At 40.0% G+C, this 27,997-nt stretch overlaps 1 protein-coding gene and 1 long non-coding RNA gene across 3 annotated transcripts in view; one reads left to right on the top strand and one right to left on the bottom strand.

Annotated features, from left to right (window-relative positions):
- Positions 1-520: 520 nt before the first annotated feature.
- On the bottom strand, positions 521-9,794 carry LOC121401567. The gene is made up of 3 exons (XR_005966367.1): positions 9,707-9,794; positions 7,737-7,786; positions 521-657 (listed from the first exon to the last, which is right to left on the bottom strand). It is a non-coding gene; the product is annotated as an uncharacterized LOC121401567 (long non-coding RNA).
- Positions 9,764-27,997, top strand: part of LOC108711477 (protein FAM169B) — a 29,738-nt gene continuing 11,504 nt past the window's right edge. For both annotated transcript variants that reach the window (XM_018253257.2, XM_018253256.2), the window contains exons 1-2: positions 9,764-9,865; positions 22,105-22,241. In XM_018253257.2, the coding sequence (XP_018108746.1) occupies positions 9,820-9,865; positions 22,105-22,241 (183 nt within the window). In that variant the 5' untranslated portion in view covers positions 9,764-9,819. The remainder of the gene's footprint in view (positions 9,866-22,104; positions 22,242-27,997) is intronic.

Below are 27,997 nucleotides of genomic sequence, written 5' to 3'. Positions count from 1 at the left end.
CTAATTTTGTTATGATGCATATTGCATGTTTTCTGTTAATCCAATAAACCAATAAATACCACTGTTTCTATAAGGCATGTTATATATTAAAAGGAAGTTGCTACTTTGAAAGCTCAGCTAATGATAAACACAACTCCAAAGAATGGAGAGGGCTTCCCAAACTTTTTCATTTGACTGTATGGTATATTCCTGTACAGCCTATATACAAATACATTGTATATTTACTATATGTATGTCTACATGACAGATCACAAGACTGGGCTGTATGGGAACAGGCTGCCTATTGCTGATATAGGAAAAGAAAACACACATCACTAAGCTGACAGTAAAACAAAATGAGAAAGTAAATAGTGTCTGCATCCCAATGTTTCTGGCTATAGCCATTCCCTAGGAAATCAAACAGTTTTACCTCCCAGCATCTCTGGAGTAGATAACATCAATCCCAGGCAATGAAATGTTTTTGCAGACGGTTTTCATATTAATGACAGACTCTATTCTTTCTGGCCCTTCCAGCAAACAGCAGCCGCCGTGTGGGTGAGCGCTGCCGAGGTCCTTTTCCATGTAGCCTTTGTTCCTTCCACATTGCTCCAGGGTGATTGCTTTGGATTTGGAGGCCATTCCAACGTGCACAGACAGCTAGTGTGTTTGCCATATTTGCTAACATGAAATAAGAGGAAATGAACAGAATGCAAACACTTAGCAGCAGGTTATTCAGGGAACACAGTCTGACATTTATTCATTTTAACTAGAAATCTTTGTTATGGGTCCCTAAGTCAAGTTTGAAGAATCAGGGAACCAATTGGTTGTTCAGTTTTCAAAGAGAGAGAAATCTCATTCCACATATTGAGAGGTAATGTACAGAACAAAAAAATGTGAATTAGGCAAACTGAACCAACTGTAATGCATTACTTTCACTTATGGACATGCTTTATAGCACATTATGTTGTGCTTTGATTTCATGTACTGGCATTTTACAAAAGTTGTTAGTATACTTAGCCTTTAAATAGGAACACCGTACAAAGGCATTGATGGTCATGGTCAGCAGATATCTAATGGGCACATATGAAAATCAGACAGGGATTATATTAAACCATAACCGCAATCCTCTTCCCCTACAGTATATGATCCGATAGTATCCCAAGGGCCGTATGATCAGATATTGGATACTGCCATTCATATGAGTGGTCAGCTTTATGGATGCATGGATTTCAATACCACTTCTTACTGTGACTTTTAATAAATGTGTATGATAACAAATGATTGATGTTCTAAATGTATTCTCTTTGAAAAGAAATCTATAAGCAAAAGGACCACTCTATGTGGCTTGGTTCAGATATTAATATGAAATACAGAGCAAACCATATAAAAATGACAAGCCAGAAAGGACAGCCTCTTCTTTTTATACCTGTAAATAATGCAAAGGTAAAGGGGCAATTATGAAAGCAACAATAGAAAAAGTATGAACAGATTGCTTCACTCTCAATGACTAATCCCCAAAAAGGGCTAAAATATATCAGTAGTAAATAAAGGTTGAAAATATATTTTGGTTGAAAGAGGTTTGTTGGCAGTGGTAAATGTGCATTAGCAGAGGCAACAAATCTCCAGAAAATGCCTTCCCTTTCAGAAAGCTTACAATTACTGCGAGTACTATGTTTTTCTACTTTACAGCGATCTAAAGCTTTTCAAAACTGAAAGGCAATTTCTGAAGATTTGTCGCCGTGGTAGCTCAGATTTATGGCAGGGTGACAAATATCCCTGTCTGCCATTGCTTAAAGGTCATGTAAAGGCAAAAAAAATAAAATCAAATTTTTACTTTCTTTAATGAAAAAGAAACCTATCTCCAATATACTTTAATAAAAATATGTGTACTGTTTTAATAAGAAACCTGACTGTATGCAGTAAAATTCTCCCTTTACTGCTGTGGATAGGAATTGTCAGACGGTCCCTAACTGCTGGGCAGGGAAACAATCATAATTATGAACAGCAGGGGGAGCCCCGGCTTACTTCCCAGCCATGAAGAACTCAAGCAGCTTTGTTTGTTTTCCTATAGTGCAGTTGGCGACTGTGTAGCTACTTGTATTGGATTTTATTTTGGCTTTACAACCCCTTTAGGGTAAAGACACACTGCTATTTCAGGAGATTAGTTGCCCAGCTTCAGGCGACTAATCTCCCCGAACTGCCTTTCCGCCAGCAGGATTTGTATCTTTTCGGCTTTCCAAAGTTTCCTCTTGAGGCAACTTCGGGCGAATTTGGAAAACAAATCGTTCCAATTGCCATCCCGCTAGCGATTTACATTCAAGCCGGCGGGAAAGCAGTTTGGTGAGATTAGTCGCCCGAAGAAGTGATTTGTCGCTGCGCAACTAATCTCCCGAAATAATGTGTGTTTCTGTCCTTGCTGTTTCCAACTCCCGCTGCAGGGACAAAGATCACGCAGACAGATTTAAACAGATAAACTGGGATTCTATTTGAAGGGTTATTTTGCTGCAGCCACTGGTTCCGCAGAGGTGGAGAAAGTTTGTATTAAACAATACAAAAACTCTAAAATCCACATTAGATTACATGACAACACAACCCAGTGCAGTCTGTATATTCTGATTATAAATTAGTCTTGCTGCATCAGCTTCTGTCAGATATTTTTTGACTTATCCCTTAGCAGTTTCAATTCAAAATCGGGGGTCCATATAATTAATCAGCCAGGCCCAAGGGACTCGCCCCAGTTCAGAAAGGCATTCAACTACAAAAAAGTTTATATCAAAAATGATATAAGTCCCAAGGCTTCTTCCAGTAAAAAATATTAATTTATTGTTCTTCACATTAAAATAGTAGCTAGTACATACTACCCCACATACCCCACCTTACGCGTTTCGCACCCTCCAGCGCTTAGTCATAGATACACCTATGACTAAGCGCCGGAGGGTGCGAAACGCGTAAGGTGGGGTATGTGGGGTAGTATGTACTAGCTACTATTTTAATGTGAAGAACAATAAATTAATATTTTTTACTGGAAGAAGCCTTGGGACTTATATCATTTTTGATATAAACTTTTTTTTATCCCTTAGCAGCCCAGACCACACTGAGCATGTGCACAGTCTTGGTCTTGCCAAGATGATTAACACAGTTACAAGATGGTTTCATTTGTTTGATTAGGCTTGTGGTGCAGTAAGTTCATGTTTATGTTTAGTATACAAAATACAGCATTTCTAGCCTTATTCTACTTTAGACGTTACTTCCCCTTTAATCAGTTTTCTTTTCTTGATGCAAAATAAAGCATTGTCAGATAATATGGTATGTAATGTTTAAGCAAAGTTAATGACAAAAGGCCTGATATACTACATTCTCTAGTACTAAGAGCTTAGCTTAGTTTTAGCCTGGTCTTTTCATTTGGTACTGTACCTGTGGACTGGAGGGAATCTGATGTAAGAATTCCAATATTTAAAAAGGGATTATAATCTCAGCCCTGCAATTATAGGCCTGTAAATTTGACATCTGTTGTGGGCAAGTTACCTGAAGGTTTGTTAAGGGCTCACATCCATCACAAATCCTTCCAGGATGTGGACAAATGTCTTCTTCAAACAATCTTGGCAGAAGAGATTTAGGGAACCATTTATTAAACCTCACATTTATCTGGTCAAGTTTTTTAAGGGGAAAACTCGTTTTTTGTGGAAAAAAACCCTTAAATTTATTATACCCCGAAGCTGCAAAAAGTCCAAATGTGAATATCCGCCATCTCAAACCTGCCGAGGTCACGTAGAAGTCAATGGCAGATGTCCCTGAAGTTGTTTCTTGATCTGCTCTGAATAATATGATAAATTTGAGTTTTTAGAGCACCAATCGTATGATTCGAATTGACGATTTTGTCGCTCCAACTTTTTGAAGAAAAATTATTAATAAATGAGTTCAATTTTGGATGGGAGTTTGGTCGACTTTGTTTTAAAATTAGATTAATTTGAGTTTTAGTAAATAACCCCCTAAATGTTGATAAATGTACGATCATGCATTTGGGATCTAAAAATATACAAGCCATCTACAGCCTTAGGCTTTGGGCACACAAGCTTATTACCGTTTTCTCTCCACCTAATAAATATAAATGAGGGGAGAGAAGCAGATGTGCTGAAATCAGCATAGTTTCTGCCTGAGCGGAGATCCGTCTGAAATACCCAAAAGCAGGCATTTTAAACCCGATCTCTGCTCAGCTCGGCTCTGTGTAGCTGCATACAGGTGAAAACTGTTCTTTAAAAGGAAGCACTGATTTCAGAGCATCCGCCTCATTAATATTCATTAGGTGGAGAGAAGCAGGCAATATGCATGTGTGCCCAAAGCCTTACAGAAAATAAGTTAGGCAAATCCAATACTTAATTTAGAGAGAGTCCAAATAAAAGCAAATCAGCTGATAAAGGGAATGGAACGTTTCAGTAATAAAGAATGGCTGGCCAAGTTGGGGTTGGTTTCATTGGAGAGGACAACTATACAGAAATATATAAGGGACCAAACAAACTTTCTGATGCTTCATTCACCAGGAGGACCCTGCACTTGATGTGATGGTATTGATTCAGATAGAAATTCAATCTTAAAATGTCTTTTAAAGTGAGAGCTGTGGAGTTGTGGAATTCTCTCCCTGAGATAGCTTCAAGAAAGGCTCAGATGGCTTTGCAGCAAGTGATATTGAAATTAACTCTAGTACAAAGCTGATCCAGATACTTGTCTGTCATCTTGAGAGTCAGGAAGGAAATCTGATCCCCGAATCCAAATTGGAGAGGCTGCAGAAGGGGTTTTCTGCCCTCCACTGGATCAACTAGCCATTAGGCACATTTCCCTTAGACAAATGGCTGTACTTTGATGCTGGTCTTTTTTCATCCTCATCTACTGTGTAGCTATGTTTCATTTGAATAATAGGTGATCTGGCAACGTTTGTTTATAACTACTATGATATTTGATTCATGAGTTTCTCCCCTACGTCCAACATTCAGATCTCAAGCTGGACCCACATTGTGCTTAAACATTAGCTATTTCCAAACAATATAGAGCTACAGGCAGGGTCTGGTTTGCCTGCTTCTGAATTATAACTGAATATAACGATGGAGAATGCTATGCTTTTCTTTTGGCTGTTTTTCTGCAAACATGTAACATAATAATCATCTAGATATTACTGCATTTAGCAAAGTACACATTACTTATGGTAAATGCTATTACTTTTTACATTTTCTTTTGTTTTTACAGTGACTAAATCAATTACCTTACGAAATAAACTAGTGAAATAGATAATTACTGCAAATTCATAATTATCAAATATATACAAGAGAATGAAAACAATTCACAGAACAACATCTATGGGGAATATTAGTAAATTAAATGTAATTTTCTGCTTTACAATGGCCATCAGTCAAACTGACATGGGAAGGGAGAAATGAGCAATTAAATCTGCCTTGCCTGGGTTACATGGCATATTGGGAGATACTGAACAATAGATTTAAAAAAACTTCTGTTTTTTTACCATTTCTTTTAAAGAATCTATCCACAGGTGTCTTTGGATTTTTTTTTATTTAAAAGACCCCCACAATGACTTTAACCCTTTCGGTGCTGGTCAGGTTTCCACATGAATGTGTTTCATTTGCTAAAGGTCGAAAATACAAATGCTGACGACTATTTGCCAGCGTTAGCGTTTTCAGGCACTTCGCCGGATTACTAGCGGAGAGACAGACACTAGCGGTCAATCGCACTCTATCGGCAGGTGAATTTTCGCTCTGGCGAATACACGTTACTCCACAAATTCACTAAGATGCGGATTTTACTGAACGTTACCTCTTTTGCCAGACTTGCATTCACCAGCTCAGACCAGGCGAAGTACAATCGAGTACATAGATCTTCCTCAATCTTCTGTTACTAACATCATATTTTTTAGTGGAAAAAAAAACACTGGCGTCTTCTTTTTTCAGAGTGATTGCCTGCAAAAGTCCTTCAAATTTTTTTGGGTAACTGGGTTCCCCCATACATTTTCTAACATATGGAACATTAACTTTCTAGTGGGCTCATGTGTAGGGCATTATAACAACTCTGTTTTCTTTATTTAGGTTCCCTGGACTTGTGTAATGTAATGTATTTGCTGCAACATATACGTCCATTCAACTTATGCCGTATGCAAATTAGCCTGAACGAAGACCTCTAACGAAGTTGCGCTAGGATTTGCTCGCATTGCCTAAGTACCGCAAGAGAAAACTTGCTAGCGTTCAGCACTCTGGACGCAACTTTGCATTTTAGTAAATTAGCGTTGCCTGAGTGAATTTTCGCTTTGCGAATTGTTGCGATGGCTGCGTAGCCATCGCTGGCAAATTTTCGCCGGTTATTAAATTTAACCCTTGGTCTTCCAAACTAAGCTTTTGCACAGCTGCGGGATCAAACCTGCGATCATAAACTTAACTTAAACTTGGCATATTTGGTATTAGCAGGCTTGAAGGATGGGATTGAGACTTTCAAATCAGAAACATTTAGAATATTATTTATCTATATAATGAAAACATTTAGGACCATTTATCATGCTGCAGTTAAATATAGGTGGTAAACTGGCCAAGAGCTGTTGCACCAGTACAATTTATGGGGTGTTGCACATTGTTGTTTAATCCAAAGCACCACAAACACTTCACAAGAGTTGCTGCTGCAAGCAATTCCTTAGCAATAACAAATCAATTCTTGCCACTAATACTGGCTATGTGTTACAATATGTCATCTCCTGGTTGTTTTTCCCAGTGATGTCAGTCTGTGGTCAGTAGCAGTGGCTTACATTAGTATTAGCTGTAACACTTTATTATGCCTCATTAATATCCGTGGCTGCCGCTGCCAGTAGCAACATGATGGCACTTGGGCTTCGTACACACCACTGCACTTACCCATGAGAGGGAGAAATAAAAAAAAACTGTTCTCATTCACCAACAGCCAGCTTCCCAGCTGTCAAAGAAACACATATTCATCAAGTACAAACACTTGCCCACATAAACCCTGCCTAACTTCTACTTGATCCAGAGCAAGGTGAATACCCCGCCATTTATAGCTTTCTCCGGTCTTCCTTAGAAGGGTGGAAATAAATTCCTTCCTGACTCCAAAAAAGCCATGTAATATCTGCAAGCTTTTGGAACCAATGATTTCTGAGGGCAGCCTGGGTACCTGTATTTTAAAAAGAATAATACATTCTAACAAATCTTCAGGCTTGCTCCACTCCATACACTGCTTTGTAGCTCCGGATTGGGAACATCTGCTCTAAACTATATTTTAAAGCGCATCAGGCTCTAGAAGAATTTTGCTTTTCCTTCTATTTCTGTTTCTCTGATTAGTGATTAAACAAGGCAACTTTCTTTAAAGTAAAATTAAGCAAATGCTGGTATTCAAGTCAACTGTAGCACTAGAGGACACTGTTTCATTGTACAGATGTGGAGTACAGGTATGGGACCTGTTAATCAGAATGTCCAGGACCTGGGCTATCTGATTACAAATATGGCTACCCCCTAGCAGAACAGATGTTTAGCTAGACAGCTACAGAGAGGAAATTAAATCATATTTATAAGGGAGGATTGTTTCCCCCTATCTTTTATATGTGCTCTGGCCCAGCCCAAATTTGGGTGCACTATTTACTGGTGAGTAAACTGGATACTATTTAATTTGAAAAAAAGATTTGACTTGGTTTTACTGCCAACAAATGGATATATATGGTATATTTATTTCAATGAGATGTCTGTGTCAGTCCTTACCTTCACTGCTTCCAAGCTGGAGATGATATAATTTCTATAAGGTCCAAAACCTGAAAATAAAACAAGAGTGACTACAGTCCGTTTCCATTCATTTAAATGACATGCAACATAGAGAGATAACGGTCACATCTCTGCCAGATAAACGATGCGGATAGCAGTGGTGTTACTGTAAGGGCACACGGGCAGATTCGGAGAGATTAGTCGCCATGGTGACACATCTCCTCCTCTTCGGGGCTACAATCTCCCTGAACTGCCTTCCCCTACCTTTCCGTCGGCTAGAATGAAAAATCACCAGCGGGTTGGCACTCGTGGTGCTTTGTTTTCCGAAGTCGCCCGAAGTTTCCTCTAGCCGGCGGGAAAGCAGTTCAGGGAGATTGGTCGCCCCGAAGAAGAGGAGATTTGTCGATGGGCGACTGATCTCCCCGAATCTGCCCGTGTGCCCTTACCCTTATGTGTGCTATAAGCCATAAGTGTATACAGGTTTGGAGTATTTATTTTCATATAAATTTCATGAAGAATCTTACTTCAATGGGGTATATTTATCAAAAAGTGAATATAGAGATCGCCACAGTCATATAGAGTGAAATTCTGCCACTCTCCATTCATTTCTATGGGATTTTAAAAGGCGTATTTATCAAAGGATGAACTTTCACTTTCACCCATTTTATAAATACTTTTCCAACTTTTCGGTTGGTCTTCTTTTTTTTATAGTTTTTGAATTATTTGCCTTCATCTTCTGACTCTTTCCAGCTTTCATATGGGGGTCACTGACCCCGTCTAAAAAACAAATCCTGTATAAGGCTACAAATTCATTGTTATTGATACTTTTTATTACTCAGCTTTCTAATCAGGCCTCTCCTATTCATATTCCAGTCTCTTATTCATATCAATGCATTGTTGCTAGGGTAATTCGGACCCTAGCAACCCGATTGCTGGAATTGCTGAAACTGTCCAGCTGCTAAATAAAAAGCTAAATAACTTAAAAAACCACAAATGATAAAAAATGAAACCCGATTGCAAATGGTCTCTCAATATCACGCTCTGCATCGTACAAAAAGTTTATTTAAAGGTGAACAACCCCTTTAACCCTTTTTTTGCCAGCACTGTGCATTTTACATTGCTATAAAAGTTAGATAAATAGGAAATGAGAGTTGCCAAGCAATGGTTGACCCCAGAGCAGCAGCTGCCATTTACAGGGATGGTTCACCTTTAAGTGAACTTTTAATATGTTATAGAATGGCCAATTCTAAGCAACATTTCAATTGGTCTTCATTATTTATTTATTTATTTTATAGTTTTTGAATGATTTGTCGTCTTCTTCTGACTCTTACCAGCTTGAAAATAGGGGCCACTGACCCCATCTAAAAAACAAATGCTCTGTAAGGCTACAAATGTATTGTTAATGCTCTTTTTATTAGTCCTCGTTCGATACAGACCCTCTCCTATTCATTTTGCAGTCCCTTATTCAAATCAGTGCATTGTCGCTAGGGTTATTTGGACCCTAGCAACCAGACTGCTGAAATTGCAAACTGGAGAGCTGCTGGATAAAAAAAGCTAAATAACTCAAAAACCACAAATAGTAAAAACGGAAAACCAATTGCAGATGATCTCAGAATATCCCTCTCTACATAATACTGAAATTTAACTCAAAGGTGAACAACCCCTTTCAAGTGGCTTTGCATTGCAGCAAGTCATTTTTTAATGTGAAAGTTTTTGTGTTTCCTATTTGGAAGGCTACTATAGATTTTTTATTCTTATTTTCTGTTGCTCATCTTTTCTTTAGAATCATCTTCCATGCTAATAATTAAACCACTGGCTTGTTGCTAGGGGGAAGTTACCATAGCAACCAGCAAACACACAGCATTAGGGATTCCCATGGCACAATTAGGCCAGCCATGTATTAATAATGGCAGCAAAGCAGTGAAGTATTGACAGTGACCGGGAATAACACAGCACAGCCGGCTAATAACCTTTTATCCCTAGTGAAATAATAATCGCTGGAGACCTCGGCGCTTGCCCAAACGGAGGCAGGGCCACTTGGCTGGAGGTAGGACTCGGGCTTTTGTTGGCGGAGACGAACACGATGACGGAGCTGACGGGCACAAGTGAGAGGGCTGCCGGGCTAGGAGGTATAGTCTGCGGGGCACAACACAGGGTGAGGGGTGGGCTTCCCTCTGGGATCTCTTAGCACAGCCTCACGGCGCTACGGGTTACATATTAGGACATTCCGAGAAGCCGCGCACCTTGCCACCTGTCAGCAGGAAGTGCCGCGCGCCTCACACAAATGCTTTCACAGCACAACTTTATTTACGTCTCCTCAGTTTAAAAATGTATAATCCCTTCCAGACAGCGTTAGTAAAGGTCACCTTTAGCCAAAGTGCCAGTGGCTGCTGCTGTAATAAACATTATACACAAGTGCATGGCTCCCTGCCTTTACACACACACTAATGTCTGATATAATCCAGTGCAAGGGCTGGCAGCCTCATTCATCATTAAGAAACGTGACGTATGGGACCTGTTATCCAGAATGCTCGGGACCTGGGGGTTTTCTGGAGAACAGATCTTTCTGTAATTTGGATACTTTAAAGCAGGGGTCCCCAACCTTTTTTACCCATGAGCCACACTAAAGTATAAAATAATGTTGGAGAGCAACACAAGCATGCAAAAAGTTCCTGGGGGTGCCAAATAAGGGCTGTGATTGGGTATTGGTAGCCTCTATGTGGACTTTCAGCAAACCGGAGGCTCTGTTTGGCAGTACACATGTTTTTATGCAACTAAAGCTTGCCTTTCAGCTAGGAATTCAAAAATTAGCACCTGCTTGGAGGCCACTGGGAGCAACATCCAAGGGGTCGAAGAGCAACATGTTGCTCACAAGCTACTGGTTGGGGATCACTGCCCGAATGCCTTCCCTCACTCTGCGCCTGGATAAAATGAAAAATCGCCTGCGCTAATCACACACGGCGATTCGTTTTCCGAAGTCGCCCGAAGTTGCCTCACGAGGAAACTTCGGGCGACTTCAGAAAACGAATCGCCGCATGTGATTAGCGCAGGCGATTTTTCATTTTAGCCAGGCGCAGAGCAAGGGGAAGCATTCGGGGAAGATTGGTCGTGGAAAGTCGCGGCGATTAGTCGCCAGGCGACTAAATCTCCCCAAATCGCCCAGTGTGTCCCAGCCCTTAAAGCATACCTCCCAACTGTCCCTTTTTCGGAGGGACAATCCCTCTTTTGACAGCTCAACCCGCAGTCCCTCGTGTGTACTCGGAAGTCCCTATTTTCTCTGCACTGAACAGCCAGAAAAAGAAACAAAGTGGCTTTTAGCAGAGAGCACAGAACAGCTAACAGGTGTAAATAAAGTACTTTGTAACAATTTTCAGACACAAAAAAACAGTTTAGATAAGGAGAAATATTTTCAAACTTTCATAACCTGCCAAACAGGGCCGGAACTAGGGGTAGTCAGAGTAGGCGCGTGCCTAGGGCGCAAAGCTTGAGGGGCGTACCTTTCACTGCTGCCTACCCCTAGTCCAGCTGAGTGAGTGGCGCTCTTCTCCAGTCCATGCGCCTGCTTGTGGGGAGGGGGAGAGCGTACCTGGAGAGTTCGACCGGTTAGTGCGCATGCGCTTCATATGTGTGCAGCAAAGCGGGCGTCACGCAAGTCCGGAACTGAGAATTAAAAAAGACCCTGGCATTTCAGGTACATGGATGGAGGCCCAATCAGCCCACATAGAGGCCTAAACAGCCCCCACCAGCCCACTAAATACTGACTTTCTATGGAACCTTATAGCAGCCCCTCTGGCATTTGCCAGAACCCATAGATTGCCAGTCCAGCTGGCTGGGTTGCCTGGGGGCGCCCGGCCAGCATGGCCCAGCACTGCTGGCAAATATTGTAAAATGAACATGGTAATTAGGGGGTGTGGTCACAGAAAGGGGCATGGTCAAAAAATCTCGCTGCGCTACGTGCGGAACATTTTTTTTATCCCTCTTTTTACTTCCAAAATGTTGGGAGGTATGCTTAAAGTAGAATTCAACCCGTAAATAGATACTGACACCAGAAATGAAACTCTTTTTTTACATCTATCATAATATTGCCCTTGAAAGCAACTTATAACTTTGCCATAAGTAATCTAAATGCTTTTACATTACCTGTCTGATGCCCCATGTTCCTGTATGAGGGGGCTGCCATATTTGTGCAGCAGGAGTCCATTAGCATTAGAAACTCTAACTGACAGGCAGAGATGGGACAGTGAGGTTGGCAAAACAGTCAGGTTTAGGAACTTTTACACCACATAATAAATCTGCCCCAATAAGTACAGCCGTTTCTTTCTGGCTCTGGCTCATCATATTTGCAACGTGTAAAGATACGTATGTAGGATAGTCCATAAAGTGGCATAAATGTGACTATAAGAATTTACCTTAATAATTTGTTTTGTTTCCCAGGGTGACTAGCACAAAAATGGGTTGTTTCAGTCTAGGGGAAAGGCTTTTTTGAGTATTTTAACCAAATCTTCATAGTGCCTAACCAGGCCAAACTTGTAAAATACAGTACAAGCACTTGGTGGGGTACTAGTGTTCTAGGTCATCTGTGCAACTTATGTGCTTTGTGGGACAATTGTATTTCAGCCGTGCTGTCCCTTTTAAGGTTGCTTTTCAGAAATAGATATCCACAGTTACGTAACTAGCTACGTGCAGGCCTGGGTGCAGGATGTGCACCTGGGCCCCCCGCTAGGCCCTCCCTCTCTGGATTCACACATTGGTGCCTCCAGGCACATGCTCCAAAATTATTTCCCTGCTGCCCACTGTAAGTTTTATCGCTTCTCTGGCGTGCCCAACGGAGGTGTGGACCCAGGTGGAATCACACCCCCTGCACCCTTGGTTTTTACGTCACTGGATATCCATTGTCTCTACCTCTTCCCTGTTCTCCAACTTCCATTCAGGTCTGGACTGGGATACAAAATAGACTCTGACATTTCAGGTACATACTGTAGAGGCCCAAACAGCCCCCACCAGCCCAATAAATAGTAACTATGGCATTGCAGCAGCCCTTCTGGCATTTGTCACAACCCACAGTTTGCCAGTCTGGGCCTACTTTCCTATGGGGTTGGTACTCTTAGGGCCACGGCTAGGGTTGCCACCTTTTCCGGAAAAAAATACCGGCCTTCCTATATATTTATAATTTTTCCCTATTAATAACATTGGGATCAACCATCATTTTTACCGGCCAGGCCTACTGCAGACAGGGAAATTTGTCACTATTAGCCTTAATGAAAACTATACGCCCTGAACAATGTAGATCTGTATAAAAAGATATTGCATAAAACAGCTCATGTGTAATATACTTTTTTAGTAGCATGTGCCAAAAAATAAGGGCAGCCCCCTGGGATCCTAGAATTCCCGGTGAACACAAACAAATAGGGTTGCCACCTTTTCTGGAAAAAAATACCCGCCTTCCTATATTTTTATCTTTTTTCCCTATTAATAATATTGGGATCAACCATCATTTTTACCGGCCAGGCCGGTAAAATACCGGTCAGGTGGTAACCCTACAAACAAACCATACATTTTAGGTCTCATGAGCCATTTAAAAGACAGTTATGTATTTTGCTTCCTCACTTCTTCCTGTTACAGTTAGAGTTGTAGTATTTATGGTTAGCGGATCTCTGAGGCAGCACAGAGACCATCACAAAATGGTGATTCAAAGCAAGAGATGTTAAAGGGCAATATTCACTTAAAATTATAACCAGTTTGGTAAGATTCTTTAATATGTCACTTAATATGAAATAAACTATCTGTTGCTTAAATATTCATTTTGGGGATAAAGTTTCCCTTTAAATTACAGACTCCCCAGCACATCCACCCCTGCTAACAGGCCAAGGCTAGAGAGGAATAACCCTGTGCTGCCTCCCATTAAATAAACTACAGGAAGCAGATACCCCTGAACTAACAAGGGACACTTGCTTCCCAAACCCTAAAGGTAATGGAACAGGGTTTTCAGAGCGGGAGGGGAAATTAAATTTTTGGGTCCCTACATCAACATACCCAATTGTAAGCGTTTTGCATTTTATATCTGGCTTTAACTCTCATGGCTGCCTGCATTTTAGTGGTTAAAAAAAGATGTCCTTAAAGGCATTGGATCCTTGCGTCACTTGAACAGAGACGATAACGCATTAGTTACGTGGGTACATAACACCGTGTTAACCCCTTCTCTGCTGAAGGTTTACATAACTTAACACATCGCCATTAATAACTCTCCAGAGACCTAGAAACCACGTCATTGCATACTTGTGCTGACCGTTTATCTTTCTGCATTTCAAGGTCCATGTGATCTTATGCACATTCATCATCACCTTGTGAAACCCTATAGGCAGTGTTAGATCACACTGCACATTTAAAACTTGAGAGCAAGTAGATTTTTGTAAACAGGTGCTAAAAATCTTAAAGAGGAAGTATCATCCCATCAGCCATTTATTTATAATCCTATTTATGTTTAAGTTTACATAAAGTTTTGCAGGTTTTCTGTTTCATAACAGCTCCAATTTGCTTTATTAGCTTTGCATCAACTAACCTCGAATTATTTATGTACTTTAATTTTGCATAACCCCATTTGGTATTAGTGAACATGGGCAAATATGCATTAACTACAGGATTCTGTTGCGTCTCTGCTCATTGGTGTTGGCTGCAAGAAACTGCTAAAGCACACAAACATTTGCATGTTTTTGACCTCTATGAATGATAGCTTTGCTTTGATTTTAAAAGAACAGTAACTTGTTGTAACATGTTGCTACAAAGGGAAGGTCAAGTCGGGGTGGGCTGGTGTGGGATTAGCAGGTTGCATTTGTTTTCCACTCATGGGAGGGCAATAAAACGCCTGGAAATACCTTTCCAGTGAATTTCATCTAGGAGTAGTTAGAAAGATTCGTATTTCCTTAGGGTAATGTCTGTTCTCTGCTTTCCAAAAAATCTGTGTACCATTGACCATGGAAAGCAGAGGGACTTTAAGTCTCAGAATCCATCACTTCACAATGGAACCGAATGACGACAGAGTTGAATAACTTTAAGATTGGCACTGTGCTTGGGAAATTAAAATATATTTTTTTTGCATGAGCCCACTAATGAAGCTCTTGTCAGAAAGGGAGGTAGAGTACTTTGTAAAATTGCATTGTTATCAGAGAGCTTCCGTTTTAAAAAATGTACCATAGATGGTTATGGAAAGGGGGGTGTAGAAAAGGGAATAATTAGGGGGCAGATTTACTAAGGTTCAAATGGTTAATTCAAATTCGAATTTTGAGTTGTTTTTTTTTGGTCAAAACTCACAATGTCGAGTTTATAACCACCAACTCGAATTCAAATCCAAAGTAATTCAAATTCAAAGTCCTGCCAAGTTCATGTAGAAGTCAATGGCAGAACTCTGCTGACCTATTTGAAGTTAATAGCCGTCCTGACATTCAAGTTTTTTTCGGAGAAAAACTTGATCCAATTTCAATTTGAGTTTAACATTTGTTTGAATTTCAGACATTCAAGTTTTTTCGAGACATTCATTAGAGTACGATACCAATCGAGTTTCGAGCTCATTTGATTTCTTTTGAGGTAAAAAAAACTCTTAACATTCCACCTTTGATAAATCAACTCCTAACTGTAATGCTGATATACTGATATAACTGTAATATTGAAATCTCTCTCTCTTGCTGTGGCACTGCTTGGCACTGGTATCAAACTTGCTCACTTACCGAGCACTTTTTATTAGCCGTCAAGTTGCTGCACAAAATATAAGAAACATATTACCAAGTTGCATTTTTTTACAGTGGAGAAGAAAAGCAAATCACTGCAGGGCATAAAAGAGGGATTTTATAGTTATGTATAAATATAAAATAAGTCCATACAATAACTATATGATGCTTTATTAAACAATAGAGCCTTATAGAGTATGCTAAGTTATCTATCATATTCAAATTTAAGGTGAAAAAGTATTTTTTTTTATAGTGAGAGCGGAGAGCTTGAGGAATTGTCTCCGTGAAATAGTTCTTCTGACAGATACATTATATAATTTCAAGAAATTTAGCTTGAAGAAGCACACTTAAAAACAAATATGTATAGCTCAAAGAGTATTAAAGGAGAACAAAAGCTTATCTAAACAAGTAGGGCATAAATGTAATACATTATGTTTTGGGCTTTTCTTATAACATTTCTAGCCATTTTCATTTTTAAGGTTTAATTCTACTAAAATAATAAAATATTATTTAAAAACAAAAAAGCCTATATGTCAAAAAGAATCCCTAAGCATCCAATACAGTTTAGTGGATTTTTTTATAACAGTGACAGTTTCCCTTATAACATCTTAAAAATGATTTAAGATAACAAAGTAAATTGCAGAAGTGCCAAGAAGAGCCTTCTGAGCATATTAAGTTGAATTGCCAAAGAGGGTTTATGCACCCTTTAAATGTAGAACTCCTTCGGAAAAATCATTTTTATGTTACCTTTGTGATATTATTGTGAAGGTTCTTATGCCTTCAGATCAAAAGGCTGCTATCCTCTATTGAGAGCATGCTGGGTACTTCATCTGTATGCTAACTGATGACAGAAGCGACAGCTCACACTTGTTTCTATTGACTCACAATATCAAGTAGGACTGAGACACCCACATAGCTGAGGAAAGAAACTGTCTGTTGAAGGGTACAAATGAACTCCAAAACACGTTTTAACGCTACAGATTTTTCTGTTGATAGACAGTACTTAAAGGGGATGTGCTAGGTTCAGATTAAAAAAAAATTTATGAAATTATAGTGATTTTCTAAAATACATAGATGCACAACTATGATTTGACTACCTCATTGTCCTTCTACAGGACAACCAACCAACAAGGCTGTAGATTCCTAAATAACTGTATGTCTATCCTAATAAGAAAAATGTATCAAATCCCTGCAAAACTGCACCCCTTAAAGAGATTCTGCCATGATTCCTATGGTATAGTTTTTATCATTACGGTAAATTACAGTGTACCTTGCACATAATTCTACCATTTACATTTTTATTCTTGAACCAATAAATGTATTTTTTAGATGTAATATTGGGGTGTTGGCAGCCATTTCAGGTCATTTTGCCTGTTCATATGCTTTCAGAAAGAGCCAACACTTCACAATGGATCTGCTTTCAGACAGGCTATTGTTTCCCCTACTCAATGTAACTGAAGGAGTCACAGTGAAACTTGGATTTTTACTGTTGAGTGCTGTGCTCATATCTACCAGGGAGCTGTTATCTTGTGCCAGGGAGCTGCTATCCTGTTGCCTTCTCATTGTTCTGCTGCTGGGGGAGAAAGGGTGCAGAATGATAGTGTAAGGAGGTATAGAGATGATGTATGGTGGTGTGTGATGACACAATAGGCGGGCCGTGGGTGGATTCTTTATGTATTGGAGATAAGAACGGAGACAATATATTGGAGTAGATCAGGGCTTAAATGGGCAGGCCAGGGTCAGAATGAGGGGTATTATACATCTATTGGAAAATAAATTTTTGGTGTAATACCGGCCCAGGGCATTGGCAGATCTTTTTAAAGGACATTTAAACCCACCCCACAAAAATGTAATCAGTAACAGCCTCTTTGAAATGTTTAGATAACTGCCACTCTGGTTGTTAAAAGGTTACCAGTAAAGCTGCAGCATCCACTTAATCACTTAGAATTCCTTCTACCCCTCTAACCCACTCTGCCCTCTCCCTCAGGAAATTACTTTGGCTGTTGGCTCATGAGCATGCTCAGTTCTTCTCAGCTCAGATTACTAAACACACCCTCCAGTCTAACAGCCAATGAAGAGATAGCATTGCTGGTTCCCATAGAAACTGTCTGATCCTATTTTTTTCTCCTAATCACCTCTCCTGAGCTCAGCTTAACCATTACAGTTCTCAAGCCCAGCAGAACTTTTTTGTTTCAGGAAAATGTGATGGTGCTGTCAAATGGACGGGGTATATCCAGTACAAATGATGTGGCTTGGGTGGGGAAGATATGCTCAATTTATATACATGGAGGGAAAATGTAGGCTTTTTATAGGCTGGTGAAATATTGGCCCAGAGCAAACCCTAAGCCTGCACCTGACACCTTATGCCAAATCTAGTTTATGGTGCAGTGCTTCCTAACCTGACATTTTCTAACCAGCCAATGCTTCCTAACGCATCTATATGATGCACAAAAGGTAGGGTAGGGGTGTTGTAACAGAGGGATGTTACCCGATTTTCGGCTTCGTCCCTGGTCTCCCATCACTATTGGACATTCCCCCAATTTGTTTACTATCTGTGATAAGGTTGCAGTGATGTCAGCAGAGCAATGTGTACATGCACAGTGCAAAATAAGTTACTTCAGGAAGGGTTGTGTAAATTAACAGTGACGTCAATTCTGCCATCGGCAATTTCAGTTTGAAAAAAATTTGCTCCAGCAGAGCTGTGTGCCACATATCTCACGGTTTCTCCATCCAGTAAGTAAACAGCTAAGTGCTGCCCACAGCCTGTCCTTCATAAATACTGTGCTGCTAACGGCAGTAGTGTATTCACTGAGGAGGCACAAGTCTTGTGCTACTTTTTTCAGCGTAAAGACCTATGTCCATGATCGCTAAATATGGGGCCGTATGCAAAAAAATTGGATTTGCATTTTCATTACCATCAAGTACAAGGACCTTTTTTATTATTACAGAAAAAAAAGAAATCGTTTAAAATCTAATAATTATTTGCATAACATGGACATGGGATTCGGTCTTTCATAATTCTGTGGATAGTGGGTTTCCAAATAAGAGATCCCATATCTGTAACAGTTTTGTGGCATAGAGCTGTTATCCATGCCAACAGCCCTATGCTATTTAAGTTAGAGCCCCACCATGTTGTACACCGTGCAGCCTTGGTTTTCAGAATGCCATTCTGCTTCTATATTTCTGCATTACATGGGTGGCCTTCTGCTATTGATTACATCAGTAACATAAGAAAATGTAAATTCTAACTGAATTTAAGAAAATGTTCTTTAATGTAAACAAATTGGCAATAGTCTCTAGAGAAAAAATAGCAATGCGAACTTGAAGCTAATTTGATACCATAAAGCTAAACTTCACGTTTAGCTTTATGGTATCACCAGAAAATTCGAGTTTTTGAGATAAAGTGACATACAGGTATGGTATTTTTTTACCCGGAAACCCATTATCCAGAAAGCTCCAAATGTAATCACATAATTCCAAATAATTTTAATCACATAATTCCAATTTTTATTTCCTTTTTTCCTTTTTCTCTGTATAATAATAAATCTTGTACGTTATCCCGACTAAGATATAATTATTCCTTATTGGAGGCAAAGCTATCCTATTGGGCTTAGTTAATGTTGAAATGATTTTTAGGAAAGCATTCTGGATAACTGGTCCCATACCTGTACATTAATCCCTGTTGATACCTGTAAGCATATTTTTGTATATGTTGCTTGTGTTTTGATCTGGTCTTTTGCACCTTCCTATTTGTTTCTGATAGAGCTTTAGGAGTAGATTTTTAGATAAAACATATCCATAACTTGAGTGAGACAGTCCTACAAGAAACATTGAACATTAAACCACTGTAATATAATGTTTTATAGGTTTATAGAACTTCCCCCTATGACCCTTTAGCTTTATGCTGAACCCCAAGGATCAGACTTCAGCCCTCTAAGAGTGCTGTACCTGCTGTAGAGAGTTAGCTTATGCTGTCAATATATCATATATTAACTATTAATTTATTTGCTTGCCAATGGACCTGTGCGGTCCCTAAGTTAAACATGCTCAGTTTATTTACAGACAATCTGGGTAAAATCCCCAGCTGAACTCCCATATGTTTTAAGCATCTGTTGGCACCTTTAATCTCCTGTTGGGTTTTGTATTTTTGTTTCTCCTTTTGAGTAAATAGATTTCTTATGGCAGAGATGGATTCCTCAGAAACAAATGGGAGGAAGTTGATATCCTAGTGAAATCTCCAATCTCCGCAGTACTCTCCGTAGGAAGGAGGATGGGTTTCTGTTTTCCAACTCTGTTTGGTTTAAGATAACTTTAGTAATGTTGTTAGAAGCAATGCCTGGAATCCTCCAGCCCATAACAACGCATAAGACCTCACTCGCTTCTAAATGTGTCCTCATGTGCTTATATTGGGCCTTGTGCCTTGCTATATTCACACTGGCATACATTTTTGTATGGAGACATGAATTTTTTTTCTTTATATATACATATGGGAGGAAAGGACAAATGTATAATAAAAAGGTGCAACCCTTAGGAGCTAGCAATCCATTAGTGTGTATAACCATGGCTCAGAAGCTTGGAGGACATTGATTAATAAAATGTATCTAGTGCAAGATTCCTGGGTTTTTTTGCCTTTGTTTGGGAGTACTTACACCATTTTGAAGCCTATAAGAGAAATGATATGAAATGGCTTCTGTCATGATTTTTGTGGTGTAGTTTTTATTTCTAAATTACACTGCAAATAATTCACGCTACAATATAAAATGTAATTCCTGAACCAGCAAGTGTATTTTTTTTTAGTTGTAATATTGGTGTGTAGGCAGCCATCTCAGGTCATTTTGCCTGGTCATGTGCTTTCAGAAAGGGCCAGTGCTGCACTATGGAACTGCTTTCAGACAGGCTATTCTTCCCCTATTTAATGTAACTGGATGATTCACAATGAGACATGCATTTTTACTATTGAGTGCTGTTCTTAGATCTACCAGAGAGCTGTTACCTGGTTACCTTCCCATTGTTCTGCTGACCGACTGCTGACAGGGGCGCTCCACCAATGAGGTGAGTTGAGCCACTCGCCTCAGGCTGCAGCGCCTCCTGTTTGCCAAGGGTGGCAAAAATGCCGCTCCTGGTAACTAAGAGCCAAATTTCCGGTTTTCAACCCGGAAATTCTGCTCTTCTAGTGCAGAGAGCGCAATTGCGCTCTCTGCACTAGCGACATGCACTGCCCCCTCCAGCGATGAAAAGGTGAGTGCCGTGAGGAGGGGTGGGGGCAGCAAAGCAAGGCCGCCTCAGGTGGCGAAGAGGCACGGATCGCCGCTGACTGCTGAGGGGGAAGGCAGGGGGTGATACCACTCCAACTTGCAGTATAACAGTAAAGAGTGACTGAAGTTCATCAGAGCACAAGTAACATGACTGACAGCATCTGGGAATCTGACAATAGGGTATGTCTAGTCCCATGAAATATTTCAAAATTAAATGTAAAAAAATATGTTTGCTCTTTTGAAACCCAGATTTCAGTGCAGAAGTCTGCTGGAGCAGCACAATATTGAAAAAAACAAACATGTTTCCTCGGTATCCAATTAATCACAGTATTAGTAGATATATACAAATTGATTTCTGCTCATGGGTCACTATCTTCTTGCCACATGTCTTTGTCATTTGCCTCCATATCACCAGGGAAAAAATATGTTGTCCTGTACTTATTCTTATGGCTTCTTATTTCATGTAACCATTTGGTATTTGGAATATGTGGTCCTTAGAATACCAAGACACCCACGCTAGTGATACAGTATCTACCACCCTCTTGAATTGCTTAAAGAGGTGATTCAACTTTGAGTTCACTTTTAGTATGTTATAGAATGGTCAGCAACTTTTTTTAAATTATTTGCATTCTTCTTCTGCCTCTTTTCAGCTTTCAAATAGGGGTCACTGACCCCAGCAACAAGAAATAAAAATTCTCTGTAAGGCTATAATTGTATTGTTATTATTATTTTTTATTACATAGTCTTGTATTCAGGCCCTCTCATATTCATATAATTAAGTTTCCCATTCAACCACTGCTTAGTTGCTAGGGTAATTTGGACCATAGCAACCAAATTGCTTCTGAAATTGTACTGGTAGGTGGATTAGGGGTTCTTTTATGTAAACCAAAATATCTGATTTTGGGGTCCTCTATGCATTATAGGAAATTACACAGGCCAATGGTAGCCTGCCTTTCTGGGGAAGGCAATGTTTGTGCACAGTTATGCTTGGCAGAGGTGTCTAAAACATTCTTACATTTTACATTCCAGGGATAGTTATCTACATAATTGTTTCCCATAATAAAGGAGATCTGGCAGTATAAATGTATATGCCAGTTTCCCTGCTGAGCCATAATGATTTGTGAAAATATCACTCCATTCAAAGGGAAATACAGTAAGGTGTTATTACACTCAAAGAGATCTTTTACAGAAGGTGTAGCTTCATGTCCAAATTATTCTGTTATAAAACTTCCCAGCCTTGGAAAATATGCTGATTATTCCTATTTCTCCAAGATTTGCCTTTGAGTTCCAGAGAGTCTGGTTTATAAATGAATGCCAAATTGCCACTGTAGGATCCAGTCAATTCTTCAGAGTAATCTTTACCCAATTTTGACCCAATTCTCTGTGTTTCAGGGTATCGTTCTCTGGCAGATGAAATTAATGCTACAGATTGCCATGTTCTCCTGGAGGCAGCTGCCAAATATTACTTCCAGATCAGCCAGAAGCATGGGGATACAAGGGAGTACTTTTCTAGCCCCGAGGGAGAAATGGTAAGTAAAAGGGGAAAAAAGAGTTTATTAGAATTTAAACAGTGTGATCAGGCCTGGAAAGCAGTTAATTTGATGTGTACAGTTCCAGAAAGCAAAGAACTATAGCCCAAAACATAGAATGACCATGACTCGTGTATAACTGGTTCTAAAGCCTGGGCATGTAATAAAGAACTCATAGGATTGCCTTGCTACCCCAAGGTTTAAGGGTGGGGAGGCTGGACCCTCAAAGGGGAGCCCAGAGCCAAGGGGTGGGAGAATCAGCCTGAAACCAGTTTAGATTTGGGTAGAATGTTTATTTAATCTCATAGATACCATTGGAAGTTCAGCCTGAATGCCACTTTCATGATATTTGGGGTAAACAGATATCTGCTGTCCTGGATATTCGTGGAAGTATGACAGCAATGTTACATAGTCACATAGTTCAGTTTGGTTGAAAAAAGTCCACCAAAAAAGTCCACCAACAATTCTGTCAAACCATAAAAGTTTTGCTTTGCAACGACATTCCTTGCCTACGAGGGGTATATACTGACGTATATTAATTAAGCAGCATTATAAAGACTTCCCATTTTTCTTCTGTGTTTAACCCTGTGAAAAGCCTTTCCCAATTAATATGTTGCAGAAATGCCGTATACTGTCAATGTTTAGCGTTTCGGTTTCTCCCTTATAGAGTTGCCTCTGCAACATAATCTCAAAGGAGACCATGTTATGATCACTATTCCCTAAATCAGTGGTCCCCAACCTTTTTTTACTCGTGAGCCACATTTAAATGTAAAAAGAGTTGGAGAGCAACACAAGCATGAGAAAGTCCATGGGGATGTCAAATAAGGGCTGTGATTGGCTGTTTGGTAGCCTCTATGTGAACTGGTAGCCTACAGGAGGCTCTGTTTGGTACACCTGGTTTTTATACAACCAAAACTTGCCTCCAAGCCTGGAATTCAAAAATAAGCTCCTGCTTTGAGGCCACTGGGAGCAACATCCAAGGGGTTGGAGAGCAACATGTTGCTCGCGAGCTACTGGTTGGGGACCACTGCCCTAAATGCTCACCTACACAAATGTTAGAGATGAGTTCAGTATTATTAGTTCTTACCAGGTCCAAAAGAGAGTCATTCATAGTAAGTTCTTCAACTAGTTGAAAAATACAGTTGTCATTCAGCATATTTACAACCCCATTAGCTTTTTCTGTTTTGGCAATTCCATTACCCCAGTCAATGTCTGGATAATTGAAGTCACCCATAATAATAACTTGACCCAGTTGTGAAGCCGCTTCTATTTGTAAAAGTAGCTGGGCTTCATTCTCATCACTTTTATGAGGTGGTTTATAGCATACACCAATGATAATTTACTTTGTAACCTTTTGCCCAGTCAAAAACTCTACCCAGAGGGATTCTACACCCTCACTAGTGCCATCCATGGTTATTTCTTTAGTGCATGGCTTTAATTCAGGTTTTACCTAAAGACAAACTCCTCCACGCTTTTTAATCCCTCTGTCCCTCCTAAAAAGGGTGTGACCATTTAAACTGACAGCCCAGTCACAGGTTTCATCCCACCAGGTCTCAGTGATACCACTTATATTGTAGTTTTTAACACATGCAATTAACGCTAGCTCTCCCATTTTGCCAAACTCTGTGCATTTGGCAGCATACAGCGGAGGTTACCGTATATACTCGAGTATAAGCCGACCCGAGTATAAGCCGAGGTACCTAATTTTACCTACGAAAACTGGGAAAACTTATTGACTCTAGTATAAGCCTAGACACAACTACATCCCTGTCTCCCAGCAGCGCACATTCTGCCAAAGCGACCCCCCCAGCGATCAACCAGACTTATTTGCAAAGTTGATGGTGACAGAGAATTGCCAAACGGATTACTGTGTGCATTGTCCCACTGTCCCACTACCATGTGCAGAGGGTGCTGTTTGATATTGCCATCACTGGTAATCTTTCATATAACCAACAGAGGGCGCTGTGTGATATTGCAGTCACTGTTATTCTTTCATATAACCAACAGAGGGCACTGTGTGATATTGCAGTCACTGTTATTCTTCCATATAACCAACAGATGGCGCTGTGTGATATTGCAGTCACTGTTATTCTTTCATATAACCAACAGAGGGTGCTGTGTGATATTGCAGTCACTGTTATTCTTTCATATAACCAACAGAGGGCGCACTGTTATTCTTTCATATAACCAACAGAGGGTGCTGTGTGATATTGCAGTCACTGTTATTCTTTAATATAACCAACAGAGGGTGCTGTGTGATATTGCAGTCACTGTTATTCTTTCATATAACCAACAGAGGGCGCACTGTTATTCTTTCATATAACCAACAGAGGGTGCTGTGTGATATTGCAGTCACTGTTATTCTTTAATATAACCAACAGAGGGCGCTGTGTGATATTGCAGTCACTGTTAATCTTTCATATAACCAACAGAGGGCGCACTGTTATTCTTTCATACAACCAACAGATGGCGCTGTGTGATTTTGCAGTCACTGTTATTCTTTCATATAACCAACAGAGGGCGCACTGTTATTCTTTCATATAACCAACAGAGGGTGCTGTGTGATATTGCAGTCACTGTTATTCTTTCATATAACCAACAGATGGGGCTGTGTGATATTGCAGTCACTGTTATTCTTTCATATAACCAACAGAGGGCACACTGTTATTCTTTCATTTAACCAACAGAGGGCATTGTGGGATATTGCAGTCTCTCCCCAAGTGAACTGTTGGTATAGGAATGATTAAAAGTGACTGCAATCTCAGCTACTCGGGTTGGGTACTGCTGACCCCAGTATAAGCCGAGGTAGACTTTTTCAGCACATTTTGGATGCTGAAAAACTCGGTATATACCCGAGTATCGGGTATATACGGTACTACTTTTCCCTCTGATATTTGCATTATTTAATGGAGAACTACATTTAAAGTTACTATTAGTCTGTTTTTCTTGTAACAGAGGGATCCCCCTAGCTGGTTTACTGTATGCCCCCTCACTTCTCCCCCATGACCTCTTACCAATCCCACTGCCCAGTCTTCCATAGCTTCCCCATAATACTCCGGCTCACCCCCCATGGCTAGTTTAAAGGAGAAATCAACCTGTGGGGAAAAAACCCAGTACCCCCCACCCCAGGTAGACCTCCCTCCCTCCTCCCCCCAGGCTAACTACCCCCCCCCTGGGGAAATGCCCCATACTCCATACTTACCCCTCGGCGCAGATTCTTCCAACGAAGTTCCACATGTCCATCTTCTGCGTTCTCGGTAAGCTGACTGCGAGATCGCCAATTTCTGTGTAATTCCGCGCATGCGCAGAATTACCGATCTCGCAGTCATCTTAGAGAGGATTGAGAAGATGGACGCGTCGAACTTCGCTGGAAGAATCTGCGGCAAGGGGTAAGTATGGAGGATGGGTCATTTCCCCGGGGGGGGGTAGTTAGACTGGGGGGAGAAGGGAGGGGTGTCTAACTGGGGTGGGGGGAACGGGTTTTTTCAGAACAGGTTGAATTCTCCTTTAAACACTCCTCCAACCTCTTAGTCATTCTTCCCCTAGCATAGCTGATACCCTTCTATTGAGGTGCAATCCGTCACAACCATATAGATTGTACCCCAAGAAAAATCAGCCTAGTGCTTTAGAAACCCAAACCCTTCCTTCCTACACCAAGACTTTATCCATGAATTAAACTCCCTAAGCTCCCGCAGATATCATCTGATATCTTGTTTTGAGCAAAGGGGACCCAGACCATATGTTGAACCTCGAAGGAGGTCTGAAAGCCATTGATTTAAAGTTTATCCATTAAAGGAAAACTATACCCCCAAAATGAGTAGTTAAGCAACAGATAGTTTATATCATATTAAGTGGCATATTCAAGAATCTTACCAAACTGGAATATATATTTCAGTAAATATTGCCCTTTTACATCTCTTGCCTTGAGCCACCATTTCGTGATGGTTTGTGTGCTGTCTCAGAGATCACCTGACCAGAAATACTGCAGCTCTTACTGTAACAGGAAGAAGTATGGAAGTAAAAGACACAACTCTGTCTGTTAACTGGCTCGTGTGACCTAAGAAGTATAGTTTGTTTGTTTTTTTGTGTGCACAGTGAATCGTACGATCCCAGGGGCGGCCATTATTTTTTAAAATGGCAATTTTCTATTGATGATTACCCAATGGCACATACTACTAGAAAAGTATATTATTATGAAAATGGTTTGTTTACATGAAGCAGGATTTTACATATGAGTTGTTTTATGCAATATCTTTTTATAGAGACCTACACTGTTTGGGGGTATAGTTTTCCTTTAAAGTAACCACCATGGCAAAGAGAGCTAGAGGTAGTTAGCTTGCAGTCATGGCACTGTCCATTCAATACTCCTGTTTCCTCCCACACACAAAATACATACAGTTGAACCAACTCCTGATAAAACTGACAATAGTTTATGTGAATGTCTACATTATAAGCTCCACTGGGGCAGGAACTGATGTGGAAAATGTATAATGTTTGCTGCTGAATATGCTGGTGCTTTATAAATAAAGGATAATCATAATAAAACAAGCAAAGCAAATTTGGAAGCTGGTCCAGTCTCTGAAGCACAGACCGAAGACATCTGTTCTGGCAGGGAAACAGATCTGAATATGTGATATTATATCTGCCCAACATTCGAGATTTGTTACCAAGAAAATACAGGTTTAATGGCTGCACATGGCCCTAACTAGATTCTGAATGCTACAGTCTTGCTACATTGCACTACCTTATCTTGCGCTATATACAGGCTGTATCACTTCCTTGAATAAATCATAGAGCATACAAACCTCTATCAAACATAGGAATGAATGGAGGGTAATTGTGAGAACTGTGTTGTGCACCTACTCAGCTACCAAACTTAATGGCATCACCCCATGTTTCACTGCCCTTACAGATCAGGTTTGTACCCCAGGCTAGAGAATAAGCAGCATGACTGCAGTCTCAACAAACACAGGGATAAAAGGCATAGTCGCATCTGCATGAAATTACTAATGTTTATAAACTTGTTTCATTCTCAGAATTTTCTGTATCTCTGTAGTTTGCACATGTTATTGTTTCACGCTCCATTGTGCAGCCTTTTGATTGGTTCAGGGCCCCCTTAAATCATAACCTATTAGAACTATAGAAACAATTATACCTGACTATAAGTAACTGGTAAAGAAAGGTAAATAAGAGAGCACAGATTTTATTAAAATCTATCTAATATGGCTGAAAATAAGAAAACATTATTTTATTGTGTACAGGTATGGGACCTGTTAACCAGAATGCTCGGGACCTGAGGTTTCTCAATAACAGGTCTTTCCCTAATTTGGATCTTCATACCTTAAGTCTACTAGAAAATCATGTAAACATTAAATAAACCCAATGGGCTGGTTTTGCTTCCAATAAGGATTAATTATATTTTAGGTACTGTTTTATTATTACAGAGAAAAAGGAAATACTTTTAAAAAATGTGTATTATTTGGATAAATTAGAGTCTATTGGAGATCTTCCTGTAATTCAGAGATTTCTGGATAACAAGTTTCCAGATAATGGATCCCATACCTGTATAGGATATAAAATGAGGTCTATCAAAGGCAGGACATACTTTGATATTATCAGCACTCCATAGACAACATTTGTTATAGAATAGTCCTTGAAGAATTGCTCACAAACAAAACTGCCCTTATTCTAACCCTGTGCAAAATATATTTATAATACAAAATGTCCTATATTATTATCGTTTTCTCAGAAGTGTT

Source organism: Xenopus laevis, chromosome 3L, assembly GCF_017654675.1.
Source record: "Xenopus laevis strain J_2021 chromosome 3L, Xenopus_laevis_v10.1, whole genome shotgun sequence".
Lineage (NCBI taxonomy): Eukaryota > Metazoa > Chordata > Amphibia > Anura > Pipidae > Xenopus > Xenopus laevis.
This window is presented reverse-complemented; position numbering and strand designations above follow the sequence as displayed.